Raw genomic sequence first — 27,683 nt, 5'->3', positions numbered from 1 at the left:
CTCATTGAGGGGGAAATGACCAGTTGCCTGATGACATTTGGAAGGCTAATTGTTCCTTCAAATCCCTGTTGTCGCACTGTGGTCAAGCTTTGGAACATGCCAAAATTATTTTCATCTATTTATCCAGTCCATACTTTGATGATTTCAGAGGCTTTTTTTGTATTCATAATGTCATTTGTTAGTTATTTATAATGACATTGCATGCAGTGTTGTATGCAATTTTCCTTTTAGCCAACCACTGAGACAGATTGTCATGTGAAACTCTTGGATAGTCTCAGAGAACATCTTCTTTTAATCAGTGGTAGGGCCTGTTGTTTTTTATGGTCTGCATTTCCTCTGGCATAATACAACCACCAAATATAAGAATGTATGATAAGGAAGTCTTTTAATTTAACTCCAGAGAAAAGATGTTTTGGAGAAGGGGGAGTTTATAGACTGATGACTCTGTGGTTAATCTCAACTTCTGATAACTTGAGAACTTCAAAATAATATATATATTTTTTTATTAAAACCAAACCAAGTTTGAAAATGAGATTAAAATGAAATTTTTGGTTCCTTTATGGTTGTTTTTAGTGAACTACCATCAAGTTAGGCGGCTCCTTAACCACATGTTTGTAACCACCATTTTCTCACTCTCCATACTACTGTCACCTTTAGACCAAGAGACCAAAAATATAGTTATTTTTTTATTCTTAATAAGCTATGCATTCATATTTGAAGATCAACAACAGCTAGCAGTAGTTCTGTAGTTTTAAAATTACAAAAGAATTTGCTGTGAATTGAGTTGAGATAAATGAGACTAGGATTGCTTTGACATAGTGGTGCTATCACTATTTTTTTTATCGAGTTGGATTATAAGTTATTAGGTGACATAGTGCAGTGTAGAGTAGAGTGTATTGAGTCTGCAGTTCTTAGAATATGATATAAGAAAGGCAAATAGTCACCCTCACCTGCCGATAATGTCTCAGTTCCCCACTATACATTGATCTAGATTTGGGTGATTGAAGTTTTCTAGCATCATTGCATAACATGATGTATTACGGGCATTTGTTAACACAATGGTCTCACATTAGTGTACACAGATTGGATTAGTTCATCAGGGATGTAATAAATAGCTTTATACGTCTCCTCAGTAATAAAACTCTCACATCTGGACAACAATAAAATTTCCTCAGGAGGAGCAAATTTCCAGTGGTTTGTATTTTCTACAAACCCAGATAATGAACTGGCGATGATACAACTTGTCATTATTCATAGAAAAATAAAAGATGATGATATTGTGCATATGCAAATATAACATAGTGCTTTATACCTGTAGCTGGCATTATAATGGCTTCTACACTCTGCCTACAGGATCTCGCTGTTCTTAATGACTTAATGACATTATTTTCTTTTTCCCTCTGAAAATGCTTTCCCAGGTGATGTGTGTATTCAAGATTTTTAATGTCCAGACCAAGTATATGGCTGAGTGCCTCTTCTAATGCATCCATTTTTCGTTTCGCAATTCAGGAATACCTGAGGGAGGGTCACTGGTACGCATGCTACGAGACCAATTATGGCAATTAGCATCAGTCAAACACCTTTTTTTTCTAATGAGAAGTGACATCTGCATAGAAAATCATGGATGTGTTTCTGGATGGCACTAAAATTATCAGATGACTGCTGAGTCTGGTGAAAAACATTAGGTAATTCAGCCTGTAAGTGTCTCAGACGAGGTCAGAGAAAAAACACCGACATGGCTGATCCAGACAGAAATAAAATCACAGAATAGCTCCTCAAAACTAGGAAATTACCCCTGGACCTCATGTAAATTTAATCCCATCTGAATAGGGCTATTGTATTAAATCAAATCTTGTAAATCTGATATTATAGTTTGCCCCTTTCCTGCTCAGAAAAACTGAGTGGTGAGTCCAGAGGAAGAAGATGCAGAAAGCCTTGATATGAGTAACTACAGCATTAGTGACTTTTAATCAAAAGCTGCGAAATGGAAAGCATATTTCCCAGCTACAAATTTTAAATAATTTAATCAGTGATTAGTGATGTAAATGTTAGTAATACTGAAAATTCATTGTATTTCTCTTACAAAAGTTTGTAAGGGTATTCACATTCACAGACTGTAATGCTGAACTTCATATGAAAAGCTGTTTCGTTTTTAGGCATTAGATTAATGATCTGAGAGAGTGAACGTGTTTAAGAGGTTCCCAAAATCCTTGTGATCAGCTGATAAGTGTAGAGTACAGGACAACACAAGGAGCATAAATAACTCAGGTTTTTGTAGTGTACAACTACAGAATCACACAGATTTGCCCAACATTGTTATGCACTTCATCAGTAGAAGTCTTGCAAATGCCCCTAAATGGTCACCTTAATTGCATTGTGATTACTTTTTATCTGAAACATCTTGTTCATTGACATGGCTCACAAAAGGCAATTGAAACTCCAGGTTGATTTTATTTTAAAAACTCACCTTGGTTTTTATTCCTGTTTATTTGCCTAATGCTTCTCAGCCTTTCCACTGAGAGACAAGTGGCTTTTTTTTGTAAACTAGAAGATGGATTCAGTAATTACTTCTGCAAAGGACTTCCATTTCATTTTAACCACATACACATATGTTCCTTCAATGTGCTTATATTTCTTTACAAAAGGCTATATATGTGAGAAGCTGAATAAATAGTGTATGTTATCCAGTGTTGATTAAACTGGTTAGAGTTTAACCCTTTAATTGCATCGTATTGCTGCGTACAGCTTGGTTGCCCAAGGTGATTAAAATGCAGAACAGGAACTGGGTGCGTGCAGCAGCACAACACAAGGATTTTTCATGGCTCTGTGGATTATGAAGAGAGGAACAATAATGTTTATGTGCAATTAAACACATATGAGGAGATTGGGAGGCAAATTTTATGGAATATTTTATGGAACAGATAGGAAAACCAGCATATTTCTTTTGGTGTCTCAGCCCTCCACTGGGAGGGATACACACAGTAGCCTTCATGTTGTCTCTCACACATACTGTATGCAGTATCGGCAAGTGATTTGTGTGTGTTCTGTTTTGTTCTATGCTGTCTATTATGTTCTTGTGTGGTCTACATAATCCTAGCCCAAAGCTTTTAGGATTCCTTTAACTGCAAATGCTGCTAACATAATAATAATAATAATAATAATAATAATAATAATAATAGTATAAAAAAACAAAGAAATATGCTAAACAAACTTGAAAACCAAAATTGAGTAGTTTTTGAGCAGGTATGTGGGAGATAGCACTCCTTTTATACAACAGCAATTTGCCAACAATTGCAGTTTTTTGTTTTTTTTTAGTAATGAACGACACGCTTTATAACTGTTCATCATTACATTTAATGTAATGGAACATCCATGAGACTTGAGTTTGTGCTTTCAGGGTTATTGCAACATGACTAGCTGTAGGTTTTTGGTTTTTTTGTCTCATTAATTTAAAGAGAGAAAAAAAGAAAGCCTGGTGAGGGAACAACTGTTTATAGCTGCTATAGCATAAGTGAGAAGAGGAAATAACTCCCATGTTAGGAAACTTTCTTTACTGTTACAAAGCCCTGACACTGGAGTCTCCTTCCATAAATGTTAAATAAACATCTCCTAACAGAAGATTTTACCATATCAACAATCATATGCTTTTCTTTGTTATACAACAACACGTTTTAATTCATTTTGTATTAGGCTTAGATTACATGAAGTGTCTGCTGTACAAGTCCATGTGAACGAGCTGTTATAGGAACGATAACGTATTAGAATGAGTTATCATTAGTATAAACCTGTAATTCATGTTACAGTCGTAAATATTCAGTGCTGCTGTAGAAATTTAATCAACACCTTCTGATGTGAGAATTTAAACACCCTGTGTTTATTATTATTATTATCATTAACACACAATCTCTTAAAAGAGAAATGATTTGACTATCATTCGAGTAGGACGTCATAGCTCACGCCACATGAATACTGCTTACAATGCCAGCACCTCCACTGCAAAACGCCTTCCTGCATCCCTGTGTGAAACTCTTATACATCTTGACTATGTAATAAAATATACTTGAAGAGTCTCATCACCACTAATCATCATTTTATACTTTATGATGTGCTGCTGTATTCCAGCAGACAGCCACAGACCTCCAGCAGCCGTACAGTCAAAATGGCCAATTTTCAGCAATAGTTTGTCTCATAAGAGTTTTGCACTAAGCAACTGAACAAACTTAGATGATTTGTATGCTTCTTACATCAGCATCAGCAGCTTTCCTCCCTCGCATTTTCACCATGTCCTTGGTGACCTGAGAATTGGAAAGAATCGCAGGTCGCACTGTTCCCACCTGAATGCCTCCATTCTCTATTCAGTGTGAGAAGCAGCTGAAGCTAAACATCTCACCTTCCCTCCCAGCACTGCTGTCTAACACGGGAAAGACAACAAGGCGCAGTGAACACAGAGCACCTCACCGCTTCCCTCATTACTTTTCATAGACACAATATATTATTATTATTATTATTATTATTATTATTATTATGTTGCCTTGACATAACTAACATACTGTTCTCTGTGTTCACACAACTGTAGATACTCTACAGAATAAGTATGCTTGTTCTTTTGAGAATAAGCTCCAAAGTGTGGTTTTCACTGGTTTCCTGCTTCAAGTGTTTCCTGCTTTCACATGATTTGAGCCTTTTTCTTATCTCGGATACACTGAAGACATTTAAAACTGCATTGCTCCACCTACTAAAACCCTAGCAACCAGCTGGACTATGATAGCAACCAATTAACATGCTAGGACCCAGCTGAGATTCCTTAGCAACCACTGAGCTACAACCTAGCAACCACCTGGGATCACATAGAAACCTCCTAGAAACACCCTTGCAGCCACATGGGACCACATAGCAGTTACCTAGCAACACCCTAGCAACCACCTGGAATATCATAGCAACCACCTAGCGACTCCCTAGCAACCCCCGGGATAGCAAAGCAACCACCTAGCAACACCATAGCAACCACATGGAATATCATAGCAAGCACTTAGCAACACCATAGCAACCACCTGGAATATCACAGCAAGCACCTAGCAGCACCCTAGCAACCAACTGGGATAGCACAGCAACCACCTAGGAACACCCTAGCAACCACACACAACTGTTAAATGCTTTAACATTTTAAAATCGACGAAAACAAAACACTGTAATATCCTTTAACACTTCACACATGCTGAGTGGGCTCTGTCAAGCCAACGTCAAAGTTCAAACTTTAACCTTCTACCCAAGATCACCTAACAGTGGTAACAGTGAAAGGACTATTTCTTATTAATTCTATTAATTAATTTTTCATATTTACAGCAAAATGTGTGAGTGTTGTAGACAGAGGTCATTGAAGGCCAAAATTACATGCCGAAACTGTAATAGACACAAGGCAGTAATTTTGGACAGTTTCTTTTTTAAAGACATGTTCACTTCAACTCAGCCCCCTCTTCTCTGTAACTGGGGTACTACATAGTACATATATACATGTGAGTATACAAACAGAAAATTTTCACAAGCAACAGATGACTCATTAAATGACATCCAAGGTCATAAACACGGCTGTGGGAACGCGGTCCTCATATAATCAGGCGCTCCCTTTGGGAGAGCACCGTGTGTGTATCATAACAGTGTGCAGCATGTGCAGAATATTAAGAGATCATCTCAGTAATGTACAATAAAGCAAAGCCCTTGTTTGCATACACTATCACTGTTTTGCTGATGATGGTTACACAAGGCTAGCTAAAAAGTTTAATATTTTCTTTTTGTTTTCAGATATCATTGCATTCCTAACAGGATGATTATCGACCCCTGAGTGAGACACGTCACTCTGACATCAGCTGCGCATTACGGTTGCAGAAACAAAGCGGGAGTCTATAGTGAATTTTAAGAGCAGAGCTAGAATTTATTTTCTAAAATGTTGCACTGGGCTGTTGGGTGTCAGAATCGGAAAAGTGTTCATAAATAGCTTTGTTTGTAACCACATCCTGTCGAATCTGACACTTTTCCAAGACAACAGAAGACAGTTGTGGTCACAGGCAATTAAGAAGAACAATGGGTCTGAGGAGCTGTCTTTGCAGCTCCCATTTCATCTCAGCTATGTAGTTAACCATCATATCAGTGAAGTTGTCATGCTAACTAAGAATTTATCAAGCTTAGCTTACTAGTTAGCTAACATGCCTAATTTATATCGCTTTAACAAATGTAGCTCACCTAAAATCTACATTAGGAAACTAGCTAGCTAATGCTAGATAGCTAGGTCATGTTCTTACTAAGGAGTTGACTATAATGGACACTTTATAGCGTCTAGCTTAAAGTTAACTAGCTTAGCTTTGTTCAGCTAACAAATGAGCTTATGGCAGCTGTTTGGGCAGCACCTCAGCTTTCAGTGCCACGACTTCCTCAATGCTGAAATTGTAAAAATGTGTCTGAAAGTGTGTCCACAAACAACAAAGTTGTAATCATCACAAGACATGTATACCATCATTTTCTCTAGTATAAACGCTCAGAGTTTCTATGAGATGTGTATATATGTTTGGTCGTTGCAGGCTAGACCACTGCTTAGCATCATTTAGCCACTGACAGGATACCAAGCCTTAAGAATCTTCTAGAGTTGCACCATTTGAAAGTGTTAGTTTGGCCAAATAGCAATCCCTGTCTTTTAATGCTAATCTGTAATAATAAGTGGATAACGTTTTAGCTAATGTCATTCCAATTCCTAAATAAAATTTCTGATAGATTCTTCAGTCAGATAAACTCTTATCACTTACTCTCAACTCCTTTTGTTTACAAACACCATAGGGGTTTATTGATTGTCCACCAATTCCCTGGATATTCTATAACATTTACAAGTAGGATCTATGACATTTTTCACAATATCTCCATTAAAACTTTTGTTTCTTGATATCAAATCCATTTTGTCTCCACCAACTTTGGTTCAGTCGACCTCTAGAAGCATTTCACTAGCATCAGAGCCTGGTCTGACTTTAACAGGAGGATGAAGGTCAGTGTACTTAGGCCACTTATAGCCTTCTGATCAGGACAAGCATGCATCAGCCAGCCTGATAACTGAGGATTTAATTATTTATTTGGAAGCCTTCAATTCTTTGGGAGGGAGCCAGTGTTCCTTGCATATCAATGTGGCAGGGAGGCTTCACCGATCACTACAATAATGAGAATGGAAATAAAAACATGTGAAATTGTAATGCAGTTTAATGTTTCCATTTGTTGCAGGCTTGATCAGAATTCGGATGTTACACAGAACTACATGGAACCTGATACAGCAGCACGCATTATAGAAATTATAATACTGTCTTTAAATGCGCCAGTTCTACACTGGAAAAATGTTAAATCTTAGCAAGTGGAAATATCTTGAATATTGTCTTATTTATCTAGTATCTGCTATTATAAGATTACACTAAACCTAATAAAAAAGTCATTAGATCTATTTTTAGACTTTTTTTTACTACTTTCAATGTTTCAATGTTGTTATTCTAGTGGCAGAGAATTTTGCATCGTTCTAGAAACCTTATATTTGGTTTGTTGTAATACTATAATAGTTAATGCTAGATCAATTTGACTTTATTAAAATTTCATCTTAAAATATTTTGCTTTCCAGAATTTTTTTTCTCTCCAACTCCCACTTTAACCAACATCTCTCTAACCTCTATAAGAATGCTCTTCAATGCAGATTTTCCTCAGCAAGAAAAGTGGGATATTTATATTGTGTCTCTCTCAAGACCTACAGTGAAGACTGTCAGAGCTTCTTCAGATATAATTGAGATATTGCACTATTAACAGCTTTAGTCTGTGTGTAAGGGAAAACAATTCTCTTTGATGTTAGCTATATGCTGTTTCTTCACCACTCTCTCCACACCCTTACAATGCTTCATTCTTTCACAGATGAATTTCAGTTCAACCACTTGGGCTCAGAATGTGAAACGGTTTCTCACAGAGCTTTTTATCCCCCTGACTTTCATTCACTTCATAAGCTTCTTTTCTTCTTTACATCTTATTTACACTTCCATTTCAATATCACCCCCTGCTCCTTCATCCCAGCCTCTTCTCCTTCTTGTATACCCCATCACTGTGCCTTCAATTTATCATCATCATCATCATCATCTCTTTCATTCTATCTCTCTCTCCCTCTATCTATCTATCTATCTCACACACATATTTTGTCCTTTTCTCTGCATCGTTCCACCAAGTGTCAGTTTATGCCACCGGTAACCAAATCACTGTGTTTCCTCCGAGGTCTATTGGAAAGCATCTCTCTATATCTCCTTCCCTTTCCCTGCCTCCAATTTATTGCATACCCCTCCGCTCTTCTTCTAGCAATGAGCCTTAGAGCTACACAATCTCTCTCTCTCTCTCTAGCTGTCTCTCTCACACACATCAACCGTCTCACAAAAAAATGTTCTCATACAGCTTATTTGCAGCACCTTCCATATGTTGAATATCAATGTTCTGGCACGAGTTTACGCTGCATAGCAAAATATCAAACTTTCACCCAGATGCTCTGTATGTCATGTTCTGCACCAACCAAGTTAACTTCTAGCACTATTCCCGAGAGGGGAAAATAAGTGAAAATACATAGATAAATCGAACATAAATAGAAAAAATACATAGTAATATACAATCAAATATTGCAGAAGCAACTTCCATTATGGCTATACTCAAAGTTATTTACAAACATCATAAATTCAAATTTTAAGTGTTCTGTAAGTTGTTCCACCTTGTCGAGGCATTAAAATTAAAACCTTTTTTTCACAGCTCAGACCTAACACAGGGTAAAAACAAGTTGAATAATATCCTTTGAGCGAAGATTGTTTGTTTTTTACAGAAATCATGGATGACAAATAAGTAGGTAACAAGCCACATATTGATTTATAAATAACAATGCTATTTCAACAAGATCGATATGTAATAAATAACTTTGCCTTAGATACTGGCTGTGAAAATGACCACAATGCTCCTGCTCCATCACATCGTCATCAAAACATAGAGCATTTACACACTCAGTCAGCTACAGAAGACAAGTTTTTAAATGGTTAAATGACCTTATAATAATCATCAAGAGCAGACACAGATCAGTCGAGGTAAGAGATGATGACGAGGCTCGGGTTATTTAACCTCAGTCACCTGAGTGACTTATACCTCAGGTGATGAGAAAGACTGATGTAGATGATAATCAGAGTGGTAATATCAGTGATGCTGTTTTTTTCATAAGTAGATTAGGTTGTAAAGGTAGAATTAGGTGGAGGGTCTTTTAGTGAAATTGGAATGAAATCTTTATTTTCTTCCTTTTAATTTTGGGAAACGGATTTTAGTTCTGATTGAGATACATGCAAAAGATAAACATATTTCAGCTCAAGAAAGCCTGTAGTTTTCAGAACTATAGAAAGTATAAAATGTCAAAATTTGAGCACGTGAAGGGTTTTCGCAGGCCGTAACATAGGTGTGGGTCAGAAATATTAACAAATTCCACAAAAGGTAAGTTGGCTGATTATCATTTTAGTAACTTGCTTATAACTTGCTTTTAATTATAGAACTATGGCTTTAAATATTCAATTATTCAGCAAAAAGCAGTGAATACACCATCACCCTTCAGGTCACATACCCTTTTTTCAGGTTTTCCAGCTCTCTAGAACTCGTCACTGGTGACGTCGAAGAAAAAACAAGCTGTCGTTGTTTGGGAGTGATGATTTTATGTCTATGATGACATTCAAAAGGTATGACTGAACTCATGCAAAATCTGGCCTGACAGCCTGACTCCAAATTATATTTACATTTACTTTAGCAGGCACCTTCATACAGAATGATTTACTATTCCAACTCACAACGCAGAGAGAACACCTGGTTTTAGAGTATTTTTCAAGCACTAAATAATGATAGCTAGTTTTTATAACTTATGTACTACAGATTCAATCACATAACAAAATGAAATATATCTAGTTTTTTTAATGCACATTTACAAATGCACTTGGGGTCTGTGCTTGAAAGAGAAATTATATTATGCTGGTGTATTTGAAGTAGCTTTGAGAGTTCTCTCTATAAACCTCTATACTTAAATGCAAGATAATATGAATGGCTTTCTCACAGAGAAAAGTAAAAGCTCAAATAAGTGCTTCATCCTTATAAAGAAAATACTGCTTATTAAATAACATTTTGCAGTCTAACTACAGTTCTCTGTAGATGCCAAACTATATTCAGACACTACATAAAACCTTGCATTGACATTAATATCAGCAAGGAGAAGAAATAAGATAAAAATTCACATTTTGAAACAATCGACAAATAGCAGAAGTGGACACGTTCAGGGTCAGCTGCCTGTCTCCTAATAACACTCTGAAAAAGAAATCTGCCATCTTCTCTGCAGCAGATTTCCAGTACTTGTGTACAGAAATAGACACATGTACAAGCTCCAATCTCATCACTCCTGTGGGAAGTTGAGTATGAGACACAGAGATAAGAGAGGTCCAGTTTGTCTGGCTCACCCAGACTCAGGGTTATAGCACTGAGCGTCTGCTGGAAAAGTGTAGGCTGGCTCCTGCTTTTATATACCTGTTTCATAGAGTAGGTTGATACTTTCTAGTTCAAGTGCAACACATAATAGCTCGCTTCAGCCGAGTATTGTGTTTTTAGCTGAGAATATAATTTCCCTTCTGACAATAGTCTCACAACCACACAGACACCCATCTTTCATGTAGACCTTGGCTCCTTTCATGTATTATTCACAATTCATACAAATTCATGTCATATTCTGAAAGACTACACAATGCAGTCTAATTGCTCCTGTGTGCCTTTTTTTTCTAGCCTGATCACTGCCATAGAGCTCCTGGTGGAGCAGCGGTGAATTCAAAAGGCAAGCTGTATGAAAACACTGCTGCAGACACTCTCTCATACGCACACTCACATGTGTCAGGAGTGGATGTGCTCTGGCGTACCCTCCCAACCAACGATGAGAGGTACAAAGAAATGTGTAATGATGGGAAACCTACCAGAGTCATGATTGAGCTGCAGCTCCTTTTCCCTTTACACCACTCCATCAATACAAATAAATACTGTACATGACTTTCAGGCATGCACAAAACAATGGCACATAAATTTTATGCTTTACAGAAAGGAAGTCCTGGAATTCTGTCTTACACTGCAAAAAAATGACATCTTAGCAAGTGAAAATATCCATAATATAGTCAATTCTATCTACCATTTCCTATTATAAGATTGGAGTAAATAAAATATAAGATTATTAAATCTATTTCTAGAGATTTTTTACTAATTTCAGGCTTGAAGGAGTCTTGTTCAGTTGACAGATAATTTTCTTCATTTCATGTAATTTATTTATAGAAAGAATAAATTAAGAAAACTTTAAGCTAGAAATCAGTAAAAAAAAAAATCTAAAAATAGGTTTACTAATCTTATATATGGTTTATTCTAATCTTGTACTTGGAAATAGTAAAAATATATTCAAGTTATTTTCACTTGCTAAGATTTAATTTTTTTTATTATTATTATTATTTATTTTTGCAGTGAGGTTGCTTGTGAATAGTCTTGATAGGATAAGTGCGGACAATATTGTGCTTTCCCCCAGTCCTGTGCAGTGCAAAAATGCCATCTTGCAAGTGAAAATATCTTGATTTACAACCAAAATTACTGAGTATTATCAGATATTTTTTAACAAATTTCAAGCTTTGACTTTTCTTATTCTATTGGCAGATGAAGAAGCAAAATTAACACTTAAAATCAGCCAAAAGACAGGCCAAAAGAACAGGACTATTTCAAGCCTGAAATTAGTAAGAATGTCTGGAAATAGGTCTTATAATTTTATATTTGATTTATTGTAATCTTATAATAGGAAATACTAGATCAACTAGGCTATATTAAAGATATTTTTCTAATGCGTCCATGAGTCATTTACTAAGTATCATCATTTGTGGGGACTCACAGTCTTGTTTTATGACAAACAAGCCAAGCACTGAAATTAGCATGTCAGCCGGAAGGAAGATGCACATCACCTTTGGTTTGGCGATTGGATTTGTGCATCTGACAGCTCAGTGCACTAGTACGGTTCAATACTAACACAGGCTTGACAGAGTGAATCATATCAGCTCAGAAACTGTGTTACAGAACATCTTTTTTCTTCACTGACTCACTAATAATTTTCATTTTAACCAAAAAATCTTATGCATAGCAAATGATGTAATAACAAGCCAACTCAACTTTAACTGTCTTCAATCCCTCTGTTCCACTGACATTATTTTGAGTATTAGTTTTCTTGATAAAAAAGCAAGCACGGTGTTTGTGTTAGTAGCCTGTACTGAGGACAAACAATGTGGAATATATGGCCACGCTTATGCCATGTGGGATTTTTGTAAGTCACGGGGCAGATGAACTCTAAGATGCCTATTTCAGTAAAAATGTTGCTTATTCGGCCTGTTTGCATACATTTTTCCTACATCAGGTTTTGGTCTTTTCACAGAGCTCTTCCTAATAAAATTAAGCTTTCTCTATTGCATGGCCTTATATGGGATTGTGTTAAGGCATACCATATTGCTGCACATATAGTGGTGCAGGCTCTCTTTTACCCCCAGAGCACCCACTATTATATATAGTTATAGGCTTTTTGAAAACTGTGTTTGTGTAATGCATTATGTGTCAGAGCAGTGGGGGTAAAAAAAAAAAAACAGCTTAATACAATAAGGACTTTGTATAGCTTTGGTCAACATTTTTTGTCTTTTAGTCTACTACAGTTCAGTCCCTGATCTTTAAGCACTGCAAAGTTACTGCCAGCTTGTGCACAGAAAAAAAAAAAAACAATGAGTCCACTTTCTCAAACCTTGCCCAGAGTTGATTGCTAAAGCTGTAAAAATGGCATTTAGGTGTGCATTTGCCTTGAACACCTGATGCAAAGCAGCAATCTTACAAATGTATCACCTCTTTTTAATCCATCTGAAGTGCTCTTACACACCATCAAAAAAGATTATTCATACAAAATAATTAACCTAAAATATTTAGAAGCCAAAATGTTATTTCTATTTTTTTTCCATACTCCTAAATCAAAGGCTGTTTACATTGCTATAAATGTTGTACAGTAAAAAGTAAAAACAGAAGAACATGTATTTGGTAAGAACATCCAAAAACACAAACAGAAGTACTGTATATGCTCCAACATTGGCATTTAGTCTGCTGTTTCCTGAAGATTAGGCCACATGCTCACTGGATGTTTTCTGTAGCAATGCATCAGGAGAAATGCTTCTACATCACTCCCTGATAATCCTTTTCACAGGACTGTCAGGAAAGAGAGACAGGCATCAAGAGGCCAATAACTATACCTTTACTGCAATTTTTTTTTTATTATTCTGTCAGATTCAGAAAGAGTGAGTGATCAGGGGAAACAGCACACATGAAACAAAATCAAGACATGCCAGGTCTGTACTGCCCTGTCACTTGTGGTAAAACTAATCCTTTGGATCTCTAATCAAGAAATTTGATCATGTGATCTGTGTTATAAAGGCCAGGGGTCAGTAAATAGCAAAGGTCACTGTTACTGGAGGTGTTTTTTTAGGATCTGTGTTACTCTTGTGGACTGTTTGTAATCCAGCCATCATCATAATCATAATCATATTATATCAGCCACTACCATAGTAGTCTAAGTCTTTGCTTAGTCTACGACTGAAATAATAGCTGATCAGTGGTGGTCCTTTCCCACTAATGTATGAGTTAGAGAGAGGCCAGATTGTGGGCTATGCTCAGTGTCTATAAGAGTACCTCTACATAGTATGTCTATTTGATAAAATATCCAATGATTGTAGCTACAAGGTAGGCATACCTAATAAAGTGGTGACTGAGTGTTTATAAAATTCATTGACTTCCAATTTCATAGTTTATTGTCTTTTAATCCAAGTTTACTTATAAATCAGGGTTTATAAATTGGTCATAAATGTTTTAGGCTAAATCTATCTGTCTGTGTGGAGCTTCTGTGCATGTTCTCCCCATGTCCATGTGGGTTTCCTCCAGGTTCTCCAGTTTCCTCCCAAAAACACACCAGAAGGCAGATAGGCTAAGATAAATTGCGCCTAGATGTGAATTGAGTGTGTGAATGTGTGTGCATGATGCGATGGACTGGTGTCCCATCCATTGTTTATTCCCACCTCATGCACAGTGTTCCCGGGATTGGCTCTGGATCCACCACCATCCTGATCAGGATAAAGTGGTTGCTGAGTGAGTGAGTGAGTGAGAGTTTTTTTTTTTTTTTTTTTTTTAAATCAACACAGTTGTGTATTCAGAAAAAAAAAAGATGGCTGTTAAGTCATTCTTGGAGGGAAATAAGTAATAATAATAATAATAATAATAATATGATAGCACTAGTAATTATTATATTACCACTTAAAGCTGCTGAGCTGTCAAGTTTACAAGTAACTCCATCTTTAATTTCCTTTTTCATCCAATTTCCTACATCTTTCATGGCAGACCTACTTTGATGTGTTCACATGTTTTTATGGGATCGTTTTACTCAGCCTGGCTGAGTGAATTAAATTAGTTCAGAAGGCTAAAGCAGAATACACCCCTAACAGAGGAATTTAATGGTGTGCTAAAGGAAACAGTGTGCTATCATTTTACCATAAATCATTTACAATAAAATCCTTCTGTGCTAATTAAACAGTCTACATTAACATGCACCGTTAGCTTATTAATCTGCTATTGTGCCATGTGTGTCTAGAACTGAGCTCATCATTAATCATTGTCGTAAATGATTATATTGTGTGTTTTGTCTATTGTTCTTCATATAGTATTTAACACCATAGAATCCTGTTAAATTTTGGTAAGTTTTTTATTGCTTAACTATAGAAATTAGTTGTTCAGGGCTTTTTTTTTTCTTGTATTTGCATTTATCTCAGACAATTCATCTTGTCACCTGCTTACTACTGCATTAGAATTATATTTTAATTGTAATTCAGTTAAAAAAGTTTGGCTTTGTAAATGAATCAACCATAACTGCCTGTGATATTGGTGAGTTTAGCAAAAGCTAGCTAATATAAATACTTATTATTGACTGTAGTGAAATCAAGAGATTCCCATTCTGTTTGGTTGCATACTATGGTATTTTATTGAGTAATTGATTTCTTGGTTGATTGATTGTGTATTTCGTATTTAAACGCTCTAACCAATAAATGTGAACATTTAAACTCAAGCATACTGGTTATTCACTGTCTCATTGTCATGTTTTAGTGAAAGGTTTTGTAATTACAGCTGGCAGAACACAACAGACAAAATGAGCAGGCTTTCTTCTTGGTTTTTCAATAGTGAGTTACAAACTGATGAACATTTATAAAAGTCATTAGTGAAGTAATGAGCAATAGGTGAGTTAAATACAGTTTACTCTGCGTGGCTGAGACAGGGCAATGGTTTTCAACATGGGTTTGGGTAGCTCTCGAACTAGACTTACTCCATTCATTATTAAACAGTACACAGTTCATTTTGTATTCGAAAAAAACTTAATAACTGGTGATGGAATTCCAGAGTTACTGAAACATTAAAATCAAGTGCTCAAATGCTCTTTCTGCTGTCAGTAGTTCTTCTGGAAATCCAGGTTAAAAACTTGATTTTTAAAAATTCTATAGCATCTTTGCTTGGGTATGTATTGTGCAACATTGAGCCTCATTTATCAAACTTTTAGTAAATTGTGGGTAAATGTTTACATAAGCCAAAAAAAAAAAACATTCACTCAGTTGATGTTAGTGTAGAGCATTTCTAACGTTACTCGAAAATCTCCCATTGGACTTCAACTGGGTTATGATCTGGTGATTGTGAAGGTGATAGCCATGTCTATAATTAGCTAAGAGGACACCAAGATCTGGACCTGTGTAGTTTTTTAACCTCTTGTTTATTTCCAGTTATTAAATTCAATATGAGACAGGAACTAAAATTTTCTGCTGGATTTACAAAAGTTTCAGAAATGCTGAATTTCTTCATACTCGCATACATATGTTGATCACAAGTAACATGCAAAGTGCATTCCCAACACAGCTCATCTGCATTTAGTGACACCCACAAACCTTCATAAAAAGGTAAAGCTCACAGAGACCTGGGAAAATGAAATGAATGACCACGGTAAAGGCACAAAGGCAGAAGTGGAAGTTATTTTGACTCACTTCCATGGCAATAGAAAAATTCAAAGATTCTACAGACAAATTACAGAAAAGGTGAATTTAGTGTAAATTAAATGAAGTGAAAAGAAAATGGTGTGAACTGAAAACGGAGAAGAAAAAAAGTTCTACACTATACTGAGGTGATCACACACACCAAGCACACAGAGTACCTAGTATTTATAAACCGTTTTAAGTGTCTTGGCTGATGTGCTGGAAGTGTTCCACAGAGTTAAAAGAAGATGTCGTGGCAAAAGGAACCAATTTAAAAGCCAGCTTTCATCCTCCATAATGATAATAATAATAATAATAATACTATACATCCAGCTCAATCCAGTGTGACCATTCTCTTCTGACCTCTCTCATCAACAAGATATTTTTGCCTCCAGAACCTCCTCTAACTGGTGCAAAAAAAATACAAACATTCTGTGTAATCTCTCTAAACCATTGCGTTAACTGAGAACAGACCTGTATCTACATGATTTTATGCACTGTGCTGCTGCCACATGATTGGCTGATTGGATAACTGCATAAATAAGCAGGTGTTTAATAGTGTTACTATTAAAGTGGATGGTGAGAGTATAGAAGTGCAGTAATCCATGAAATTAGATGATTTGAAGTCGATCAAGTTGAGGTTTACATTAGTTAGTCTTCTTTTACCTACATTTACACATGCAGCAGCAGCATGAATAGGATACAAACGTTTATGGGATTTTAATGAATACCAAATTTCCTGTGTAAATGCTTATACAAATGACTTACAAATAAATCCATTCATTTTTCCCAAAATAAATTTTCTTGTGTAATTTCTTCTATGAATGATTTACGAATAAATCCAGTTCATTAAACAAACAAATATATGGGGTTCCTGTAGCCTAAGTTTCTATGGTCTGTGTAATGTGTAAAACTAAATCCCAGGCAATTTAATGAATTTTATACAGCCTGAAATTGTATGTGTCGAACAAAGGTAATTTCCAAGGAAAAGCATCTTGATGATCAGCTGTTAGTGATGAGCTTCTTTACCACATTCATGGTGAGTAAGTCATTTCCACTTTACACTGGTTGTTGCCAGTTTGATCGTTGATAAGGCCAGTTTCCCTGTTTCACTCACACTTTACTTGGCTGTTAAGTGTGGTATATAGCCAACTGTGCGTGGTGTGGAGCAGCTTTTCTCTGGTGATTATGAACCTTTTTGTCAATAAATACTTAACACTTCCTTTGGGCTTTTTTCTGCTTCGCATTAGCTGTGGTTGGTTTGCCTTTCTATCACAGCTGGATTATGGGGGATATTTACAACAGTACAACTCTGTAGCCTACACTCCCACAACTGCCTGGACATAGTACTGGATTTGTTTTTGTCAGTCACTCTGTCTCAGCCATTTCCTTTGTTTTATTCATTGCTCCCCTACACACTGTCCTAATATACATCACTCATCAGACTCATCCTCACTGTTCGTAACCAGTAGACAGGTTTATCAGAATAAACTGAAACTAGCCACTGAATTAATTTTGGGACTCTACTGTCCAGGCTGTAAACTGGCTCAAATACGTACTTCTTAACTGTTGCTTTCTCACTGAGGGAACACCTCTATTCAATGCATATTTAAAAAGTCCAGAAGAAGCTGGCATGTTCTCTCTCATTGAGACATAGCACCAATCGTCTTAAAGAGCTCTCACCATTTAGGTATAACTACCTACCAAGGCTCAGGTTAAGATTAACTTCGAAGTTAATGTTTTCATCATATAATTTGAAAAAGTGTTGGCTACACCCCTATGTCTTTACTCAATCCTTTTCATTTGACACTACACAATGTCTACAATCGTGGTCACGGCGCAGTGGTTAAGGCTTTTGGCTACTGGTTGAAAGGTTGTGAGATCAAATCCCGCAGTACCAAGTAGCTACTGTTGTGTTCTTGAGCAAAACCCATAATCCTCAACTGTTCAGTTGCATACTGTTTCAATTCTCCTTATAAAAGTTCTCCTGTATTGCGCATGCACTGTTTCTGGTTCTATAGTTGGTGGCTCTGTTCAAACACACAGAAGCTATTTTCAGCTTTTCCATTCCCAAAACAAGTGTGAGAACATATAAGGCTTTCTAAGTTCCTGTTAACAGGCACTTACAAAGCCTTGCCTTAACTGCATCATAATGATATGAGCAACATACGAAGAAAGCCTCACAGACTGTGGAATACTACTAGCTATTCATCCTCCTCCTCTGGAACTTAGTTCCTGCAAAGTTATGGTTCAGAAATTGCAACAAAGGACAAATGGAGTTAGGAAGGAACAGTACAGGCCATGTTGGTGCCAAGCTCTGGAAGTGGACAGATGAACACCTGTCTCAAGCTACTTACCTACTGAGCAGATTTAATCAGATAGCAGGCATGTTGTCTTGCAGCAGTCCTGTGGCAGTTTTGCAAGGAGGTAATTCAACTAATGTGAAATACCTAGAGGAGAGTGGAAGATGATATGTTTGCAAAGAGAAACACAACTTACTACCTAATATGGTTCTCAGAAATATCAGAGACAAAAGCTTTGGGCCAGGATGCATTAGCAGATGTTTTTCCGAAACTAAAGCTGCTAGTATTTAACCAGTGTGTTGATTGATAGCCCCATTCTGGCCCTTGTTCAGCCTGTTAACATTATTAATGGGATCTCTAGACCCGCGGTCCCAGACAAACAACTCACTGTGGCACAGCAAACCACAAACCTTCAAAATTATAAGTTAACTATACTGGAAAGTTCACAAAGGACATAAACCCCTTAGTATGTACACTGAACAGTGTTCAGGAGTTTTTTATGGAGATGGCTATTAAGGTATCTAAACGAGCAAAAGCCATTAATATCTTTTTTCTTACTCCCCCTTTTTTTCTCTTAGCCCATGTAATAATCCCTGTGCAGAAAGCATTTGCTCCCTCCACTTGAGTTACACGCAGGTTCACAGACTCAGGGTCAGACACCTGATCCCCATCAGACAGCTTACAATCCATAGTCGAGACCGGGTTAGGTTCAGAAAACTGATCTGGCCCAGGAGAGACTGGTGGCACCTCATGTTCAGGCAGGCTGAAGCAAATTTAAGGGAACAACCTGTTGTAATGAAATATTTGACCTTAAATGGTTCCTTTTCTGATAGTTAAACACTATGTTGTAGGGTTCTACATAGAACCTATAAGGAGAACAACTGATCTCCCATGAGTTTAAGTTTAAGCAGATGGGTTGATGATCTGATATGTCACATGTAGTTCATCAGGTTGATCCATAAGGAGGAGGAAAGACATTAGTAAGCTAGCAGATAGGCCATGCAGTGACATTCTAGATATTAGCAGACCTAAAACCACATGCTCTGAGAGTCTAGCTTCATGACCATGTGTGAGGAAGTATGGAATGTAAGCCATATTGGCATGCATGCTTATATTATATGGAAAAGCCACCTACCTATCTCACTGACCTCTCACTGACCTCCAAAAGAGAACGAAATGGCGGCCAGCTGATCTATCAGTACTCTATTACAACTTGGGAGTATAAATTCAGATATGGGATTAAACAGTGGATATAAAAGGTCTACACACCCCCATTAAAACTGCATGTTTTTTCTGTAAAAAAAAAAAATGAAACCAAGATAAATCATGTCAGCTCTTTTTTCTATATTTAATGCGAAATAGGGTTGATTCATCTCTGACAGTGTCACAGTCACACTAATCAACAATAAGCAGCAACTATATTCCTGTCCATAATACACATTATACTATACATTTACGGCATTTGGCAGACACCCTTATCCAGAGCAACTTACAGTTATCTCATTTATACAACTGAGCAGTTAAGGGTCTTGCTCAAGGGCCCAGCAGTGGCAGCTTGGTGGTGCTAGGATTTGAACTCTCAACCTTCCAATCAGAAGTCCAACATCTTAACCACTGAGCTACCACTTCCATAGATTGTATTTACTTTCTTCTCTTTCAGTTAAGACGTACGCTTCTTTGGCTAGACCCATTACATTGGCACACTTCATTAAATTGCTGTAGGCTGTACCATGCTGTGCAGGTGATTCTGCATACAATACTTTTTATCTATCAATGTGAGTAGTACTACCAGGCAATTTTACAGCATTTCATTAGGCAATGCTATTGGATGGTTAATTTTACACTTCACCAGGAAACACAGAAGATAATCTTTACTGAAGTAGTAGTATTCATCTTTGATATTATGATTGTTATCATTTACCTGACTACCATTAAAAGCTAAAATTAGGGTGTTGAAATCTATTCGTTGGTGATTGATACAGCTCACCTTAAATGAACGATTGGAGACTAATGGTCAGCATGCAAAGTAAAACCAAACTATTTACTCAAGAATGTAGTGTCTGGCCTTAGGAAACATTTTTTTCATCTTTTTGCTTCTTTTAATTGCTTTAAAATGTTACTGTTCACGCAGATGTTAACTGGCGATGTTAAAAGTCTCTGTTTTACTGTGCACTTCAGAAATGCTTGGCCCTACAGCGGAAAAGAGACTAGTCTCTCCATGAGCCTGTAACTTCTAGTAACTTCTGATCTTGGAGAGCAAACATATTTTGTAAAGTAGTCCTTCACAACAAGCACATCAGTTATTAAAAGAGGATATGGGGAACTTGCTGGAAAGCCTGTCACAGAGGAAGCCATCTGCAATGCTTTCTGACAGGAGACTTCCTCTTCTGACTTGCATAGCACCTCGAACATTAATCATGAAGGTTTTTGTACATAGCAAACCAGTAATATCACTTTGATGCATATGCCACTGCTTTTGTCACACTGTACATCTCTTTGGACAACACAGAATCCAGTTTCCTTTATTGCAATTTCTGGGGCATCGGTGTATAATACAAATCATTACTAAAGGCTAAGAGACAATTGTTTTAGAAGAATGTGTAAAACTGAGACAGTCAAAGAAAACATGACATTGACCTGTCCTGAAAGCACAAAACAACTTTTTTTACTACACAAATTAAAGGGTTAAGTGATATTTTGATTCCTACTACACCATTGTGCCCAAAACCAGATATCTGACATTTGTAATGGACAAAAAAAAAGCTTGCTATTGAATAACAAATGCACAGGGTCTCAGGAGCACCCACTGTCACTAACTTCTATAGTACATTGACACTGTGTCTATAGCAGCCCTTGGTCTGAGGTGCTGAGGGTTCGTACTTGCAAATGCTGCATAAATGTACCTGTTCTTGTTCAAATTCTTGTTCAATGCTCTAAATTAAATGCAACTCAATAAAAGAACGTCTGGAAGGTCATTTCTATCTGTTAATGTTTCTTAGTTCAAATATGTGTCTTTGTTGCACATTTAAAAAATAAAAAATAAAGAGAGAGAGAGAGAAAAATTTGTGAATAAGAAGGATGAACCTAACTGCATTAGAACTTTCCAAACATGAGGAGAGATATGAGAGCAGTAAAAGTTTTTTTTTTTTTTAACGTTAACAAAGCAAATCCATGCACAAAAAGGACAGACTTGAACATGGATGTCTGTTTTTGGAGTACAACAAAAGAAATCTGACTGAGAGCTGCTCACATATTAAACTATTATGCTAAAATAATTCTCTGATTTGTAAACTCAAAACCCTCTTCACTATTGTTAACATGCTCCAACAAACCCCTTCATTCTGCTGCAGTTCACCCTCTGATTATTCTGCTCATTCTGCTCATCATTGTAATGCTTTTCTTACCTTAAGATCAACAAAATGGATCCTTATTTCCCCACAGCCTCTGCTACTCATGACTACACTAATACCCTTGTTAAATCCCTTAACAATTTCTTGAGAGCTTTTTCTTTTCCGTCACGTCCCAGTCCATCTCTACTCCTAGCTGGGTTGTCCAACACTCCACCTCTCCAGTCTATTAAACATAGTCTTTCCATTTAAATCACCTGTTTCCAATTACAAAAGGGTGACAAATTACAACCAACATAAAGTGTGTTAGTAAGGTTTGGAGCCACCCTGAGCTGCCAGAACAGCTTTAGGGCACCCTTAGGACAGATTCTACAAGAGTCTGGAACTGTCCTGAAGGGATGAACAGCACTTTTCCAAATGATATTCACTCAGTTGATGTTAGTGTAGAGCATTTCTAACATTACTTCAAAATCTCCCATTGGACTTCAACTGGGTTATGATCTGGTGATTGTGAAGGTGATAGCCATGTCTATAATTAACTAAGAGGACACTGAGATCTGGACCTGTGCAGTTTTTTAACCTCTTGCTTATTTCCAGTTATTAAATTCAATATGGAGACAGCAATGTCCTGATAATGTGGTGGCAGAATGTAGCCTATTATATGGAAAAACTTCAGACCTCAGAGCAGCTGAGGAGGATGCTTAGGTTTTGTCTATACCCTTAATCCCTATTGAGAGACATGCAGAGCACATACTATAGGCTAACATCTGACATAGCTATGATATAAATGTGTGACTTTATGTGAGAACATATGATATTAATGTGAGTGTTTATGAAGGCAATTGGTGTTAAAGTTAATTACTCATAAAGCTGCTCACCAAATCAGTTTGCTAGTTGCAGTAACATTAGCTGATTGGATCAGGCTGCAAGCTCCACAGTTCACAATGAATACACACAATGTCTTTTAGTAAAGTTGTGTGTAAATGGTTTATATAAGCCAAACTAAAAATTTCTGCTGGATTTACAAAAGCTTTGGAAACGCTGACTTCTTTGTACTCACATGCATGTGTTGATCACCTGTAAAGTGCAAAGGGCATTCCCAACACAGCTCATTAGCATTTAAATGAGCTCGGTAAAGGCTGAAAAACAAAGGTCAGAGTTTTTGTCTATGCCATTTTATACACACACACACATATATATATATATATATATATATATATATATATATATATATATATATATATATATAAAAGCTAGTGCTTACAGATTATGTGCAGACAGACCAGCGAGTCCCCCTTTTATACAGTGCCAATTCTCTTGTAATATTTGAGTGATTACTTACATTTGTCTTAATTTAGGGGTTTGTGTTGGCTCACTTTCTTTTTCATGTTCTTTAATTAATGCCAATAAAATAAAACAACTGTTTTTCACAAAATGTTCTCAATGGTATTCTTAATCCCTGACCTAGTGAACAAGCATGAGGATGTGTTTTGATAGAGACTCCAAAGCACTTTTATAAGTCACTCTGCTAAATTCTGTAAACATAATAAAAATAAGCAATTTAAACTAGACAGTATATTCCAGATATAAAATTGGTTTGAAGTTGATCAAGTCGAGGTTTACATTAGTTAGTCTTCATATATGTACATTTCCATACACAGAAGCAGCATGAGTAGGATACAAACATTTTTCTGGATTTATATGGGATTTTCATGAATACCAAATTTCTTTTGTAGATGCTCATACAAATGACTTATGAATAAATCCATTCGTATCTAGCTTGATAAATGATAAGGGCATTATTGAATCATATTATACCTATGGAATCATATGATGTAACATAATTCAAAAATCAACAGCTAACATAAGCTCCCATGCATACTAAAAATCTTTAATTCAATAAAATTAAACAGTCTAACTAGAGTCAGAGCGGTTTATTGAAGAATGGAAATATAACACAGATTAAATATGACCAACTGATACACATTCTACATGGTGATATATTAACTATGAGACATTTCTCTGATGTAGACCTGACTAAAATTTTGACCTTTTCACATTGTTAACTATAGCATATGATTTTGTTTTCACCATTTAGTGAGCCCTCATGCCCTCCTATCAGGATAGAAATGTTTCATGATAGGATAAAGGTGATCAGTCAGAATAACTTTGTATTGATTTTGCACTGACTCATGTAAATGCCTCTGGCAGCTTAAGAGAGCCACCTGAATGTACCTGTAAAGTGTTTAAATCATGCTTTTGTCGCTCCTTGAAAAGTCTTGTCAGCGTCAGTCTGCAGAGTAATAAGCCTTTTACTACTTTTTGCTTCTCTATAATTGCCAAATCAGTGACTCTTTGCCTGTTTCTTTACATCAGTTGTAACTTAAATGTAACCAGGTCTATGTGTGTATGAGAGAACCAGTCATTATCTCTGAATGAATTATCTCCTCATTCCTGCCCCAACTCCTCTTCTTATGAAGTGTCTGTGTCATATCATTACCATCATTTACTCTGTTCTAACCAGCTGCTGCTGTTCCCCTCATCAATCAGAAACCTGATCTTGACTCTTCTTTACTATAAAATCATCTGCCCTAATCCACTCTTTCTAGCTAAAAGCATCAGAAAAGATGATAGCTTTAAAACTGAAAACATTTCTAGCTTTTTTGAGTCTCTCTTCTGTAGACTACACAGCACTGTGCATGTGTCTCTCTGCTGGAGAGGATGAGATCGTTTCCACTATGCAGAGCATATCTGATTCCTCAACATTGTCCCATCACTGGCTTTTGTCAAAGAAGCAAAACAGGCACTGCTATGGACAGTTAAATCTGAGCCAGCTAATTGAAGCAACTACATTGATTTGTCCATTATCTAAGAAACGGAGTGCACTGAAAATCTATATGTGCATTTACTGTGAGAGCCAGCTTAAGCTTCATGCCATTGACTACCACTAGGACGATTAAACTGTCATTTAGGGACCATATTGGTAATAACCAGCTGTATGAAAAAGAGTTTGTTTCAGCTCAGACACACAGACACACAGACAGACACACACACACACATACACACACACACACACGGTATAGTGCAGCTGGGTGATTATATGGTATTGATTCCCTTGAAAGCAGATTTGGTACTAACTACTCTCATTCGTATTTAAATGAAACGGTCTTACCCCGAGCCAACAGGGAATACTTTACTTAAATTAGTTAACCTAAAGCAGCTCTGGTAAATCTAAAATCTAAGAAATCATTTTCACAATGTGTGCCTAGCTGTATTAAGTGAAAGCTCTGTTAAAAAGCTGAATTTTCTAATGAACCAGTGCTGCTCTCCACGCTGTCTTATCTCTGCCACGTCTCTATAATGTGACAGGGGACTTCCTGACCTGTGACAGTGATTAAAGGCAAACTCATGTGCAGAGTAGACATGCCAATACCAAGTGCAGCATATGCAGAAGGATAACCTCATTTTACATATTAAACAACTGATATGCTTTTATTTTAAAAAATGTATTTACCAGCATGTTAAGTTGAAGCTTTATGCTGTGTTATTTCTGCTAGACTTTGAACTAGTCAAACATTAAAGGAATCTTCTTTTCAATGATGCGTTCACTAAATATGACAGTTCATGTGACTGTTCATGAGGGTGCAAGGAGAACATGGGGATCCAGGTACACATTTAGCCTTTCAGCCTTTATTCTTGTAACAATCAAACTCATCAAACAAGCTGCACCTTAAACACACGCCATTTCGGCTTCTCGTGTTCCTGTTCACTAGAAAACACACACACGGGAAGGAACACACCTCTCCTGCCACAGTTTCAGTCAAGCTTTTTTCTATTTTGTGATACCATTTGAACAGTTCTGGTAAAAGCTGTAACCAAAAAGCACAACAATGGCTCCTGAGCAGTGTAACAGAAAAGTGTTCACCTTATAATCAGGAAGTTGCGAGTTTAAACCGAAGATGCCACAGCCTCCGCGGCCGGGAAGCAAGGGGACTAAATTGACCATGCTCTCTCTCTCTCTCCCCTCCTGTCAATCACAGTGACACTAGCCATTCCTAGGTGATTGTGAGTTCATGTGTACAGAAAAGGCCAGAGAGCACTTTCATCCATGTGTGTTACGCTGCCCTGTGATGCGGCATGAGCAGCAGTTCAAAAAGATGCAGTTGGCCTGCTTCATGTGTCTCAGAGGACACGCGTGTTAGCCTTTACCCTCCCCATTTGGTAGATATTGTATGATAATGGAGAGCTGACTAGTGGGAATTGACAGCTGACCAAATTGGAGAGAAAGATGGGGGGCAATTGCACACCAATATCGTTCAAGACAGAAAAAAATCTACATGTATTTGCTCTGGAGGAAAAAGAACTTTAGATTGTTTATGATCAAATCTATTGCGAAAAAATGTGGGAAAAAGCTTTCGCAGTAATCCAATAATCCTAGCCACCAGATTTTAATTTTATAACCACCATATGAATCTTCCTCCCACTTATTTCTGCAATCTCTGCCCTAAAGGTTTTAACATACAGTATGTATTGGCAGTGTTCCACTTTATGCTGGCACAGCCACAAACTCTCTCTCTGTCTCTCTCTCTCTCTCTCTCTCTCTCTCTCTCTCTCTCTCTCTCTCTCTCTGTCTCTCTCTCTCTCTCTCTCACTGCTATCATTCTCATCTATACAGACATCATGAAAATGGAACTGTCCACAGCTAGGATTCATGGTGCATATACAGTGGATGCCTGGAACACTGAGGATGATTGGTAGAATACTAATACTACTACTTTTATTATCCTCATAAATGGTGCCTTTGTGTTGGGGGTTATTTCACATTTTCAAAATTATCCAGAAAAAAAGGAATTCCCTAAAAATCCACACTCAGGTTTATCATCTGCTTTAGGCAACTGTCATAATGATACTAATACTAATACTACTACTACTACTACTACTACTACTACTAATAATAATAATAATAATAATAATAATAATAATAATAATAATAATAATAAATCAACCTTTCCTTCCTCCTCACCTGTTCCACATGAGCATTTTTGCCCTGTACAGCTTTTACTTGCCCCTCATTTACAACATTAGCACAGAGCTCGCCTTCATATTAATTTGTAGTGACTTGCCAATAAAAAACATCAGATTAATCCACACAGTGGAGGAGTGTGCAGGACAAACAACAATACAAAATGAAACAAAACGCTCCCTCAACTCAGAATTCCTACTCGGAAACTCGGGATGGTCTCCTTAACTCCAAGTTCCTCCGAGTTCAGCAAGTGACGTCAAATCAACATGGCTGTTCACAGCATGAACAGTAAACAAAGTAACACTACTTACCTTTAAATGAGTTATACTGTCTATGCAAGTATTTGCTTTAGATCAATCAATATACAGACATTCGTTTGTTAAATCTGTAACACTGACTATACAGTTCACTGTTTTGAGGAGGAATATACATCACTCATCACAGTTAGCTGGCTAACTTGTTGCTCAACTGGACCATAGGTGTGCATGAACTGTTTTAGCTCTGAAGTACGTCATATTATGCAAATCAGTCCACCCATGTAGCCAGTTTTAACACATTTTGTCAAACATACATCTATTTTGTAATTGCATTTAGCTTCTTCTTGCTTTAGTATTACATAGAGCTAGTTATTATTAGTTGTCATTGTTGTTGTTCCTCTTTTGGCTGCTCCCATTTAGGGTCGCCACAGTGGATCATTGGTCCACGCACTTGATTTGGCACAGTTTTTACTCCATATGCCCTTCCTGACGCAACCCTCCCCAATTTTATCCAGTCTTGGGACTGACACTGAGAGCACACTGTTACACACAACCCCAGTGGCTGGGGTTGGATCCCTGGCCGGGAA

The 27,683-nt window shown here is 37.0% G+C and overlaps 1 protein-coding gene across 3 annotated transcripts in view; it reads right to left on the bottom strand.

The window, feature by feature from the left end:
• The window catches only part of grm8a (glutamate receptor, metabotropic 8a), a 189,310-nt gene that overhangs the window by 121,948 nt on the left and 39,679 nt on the right, over positions 1 to 27,683 (bottom strand). The window contains exons 1-2 of one of the 3 annotated variants that reach the window (XM_026923578.3): positions 21,874 to 22,864; positions 18,524 to 18,616 (exon numbers count right to left, since the gene is read on the bottom strand). The exons of 1 other annotated variant lie outside the window; for it this stretch is intronic. Coding sequence is in view for 1 of the 2 variants with exons in the window: in XM_026923577.3 (XP_026779378.1) it covers positions 21,874 to 21,924 (51 nt within the window). In the remaining variant the exon portion in view is untranslated. Of the gene's footprint in view, positions 1 to 18,523; positions 18,617 to 21,873; positions 22,865 to 27,683 lie in introns of those variants that run through there. One more of the 3 variants, XM_026923577.3, reaches the window with a different exon arrangement.

This window comes from Pangasianodon hypophthalmus, chromosome 18 (assembly GCF_027358585.1).
Source record: "Pangasianodon hypophthalmus isolate fPanHyp1 chromosome 18, fPanHyp1.pri, whole genome shotgun sequence".
NCBI lineage: Eukaryota > Metazoa > Chordata > Actinopteri > Siluriformes > Pangasiidae > Pangasianodon > Pangasianodon hypophthalmus.
This window is presented reverse-complemented; position numbering and strand designations above follow the sequence as displayed.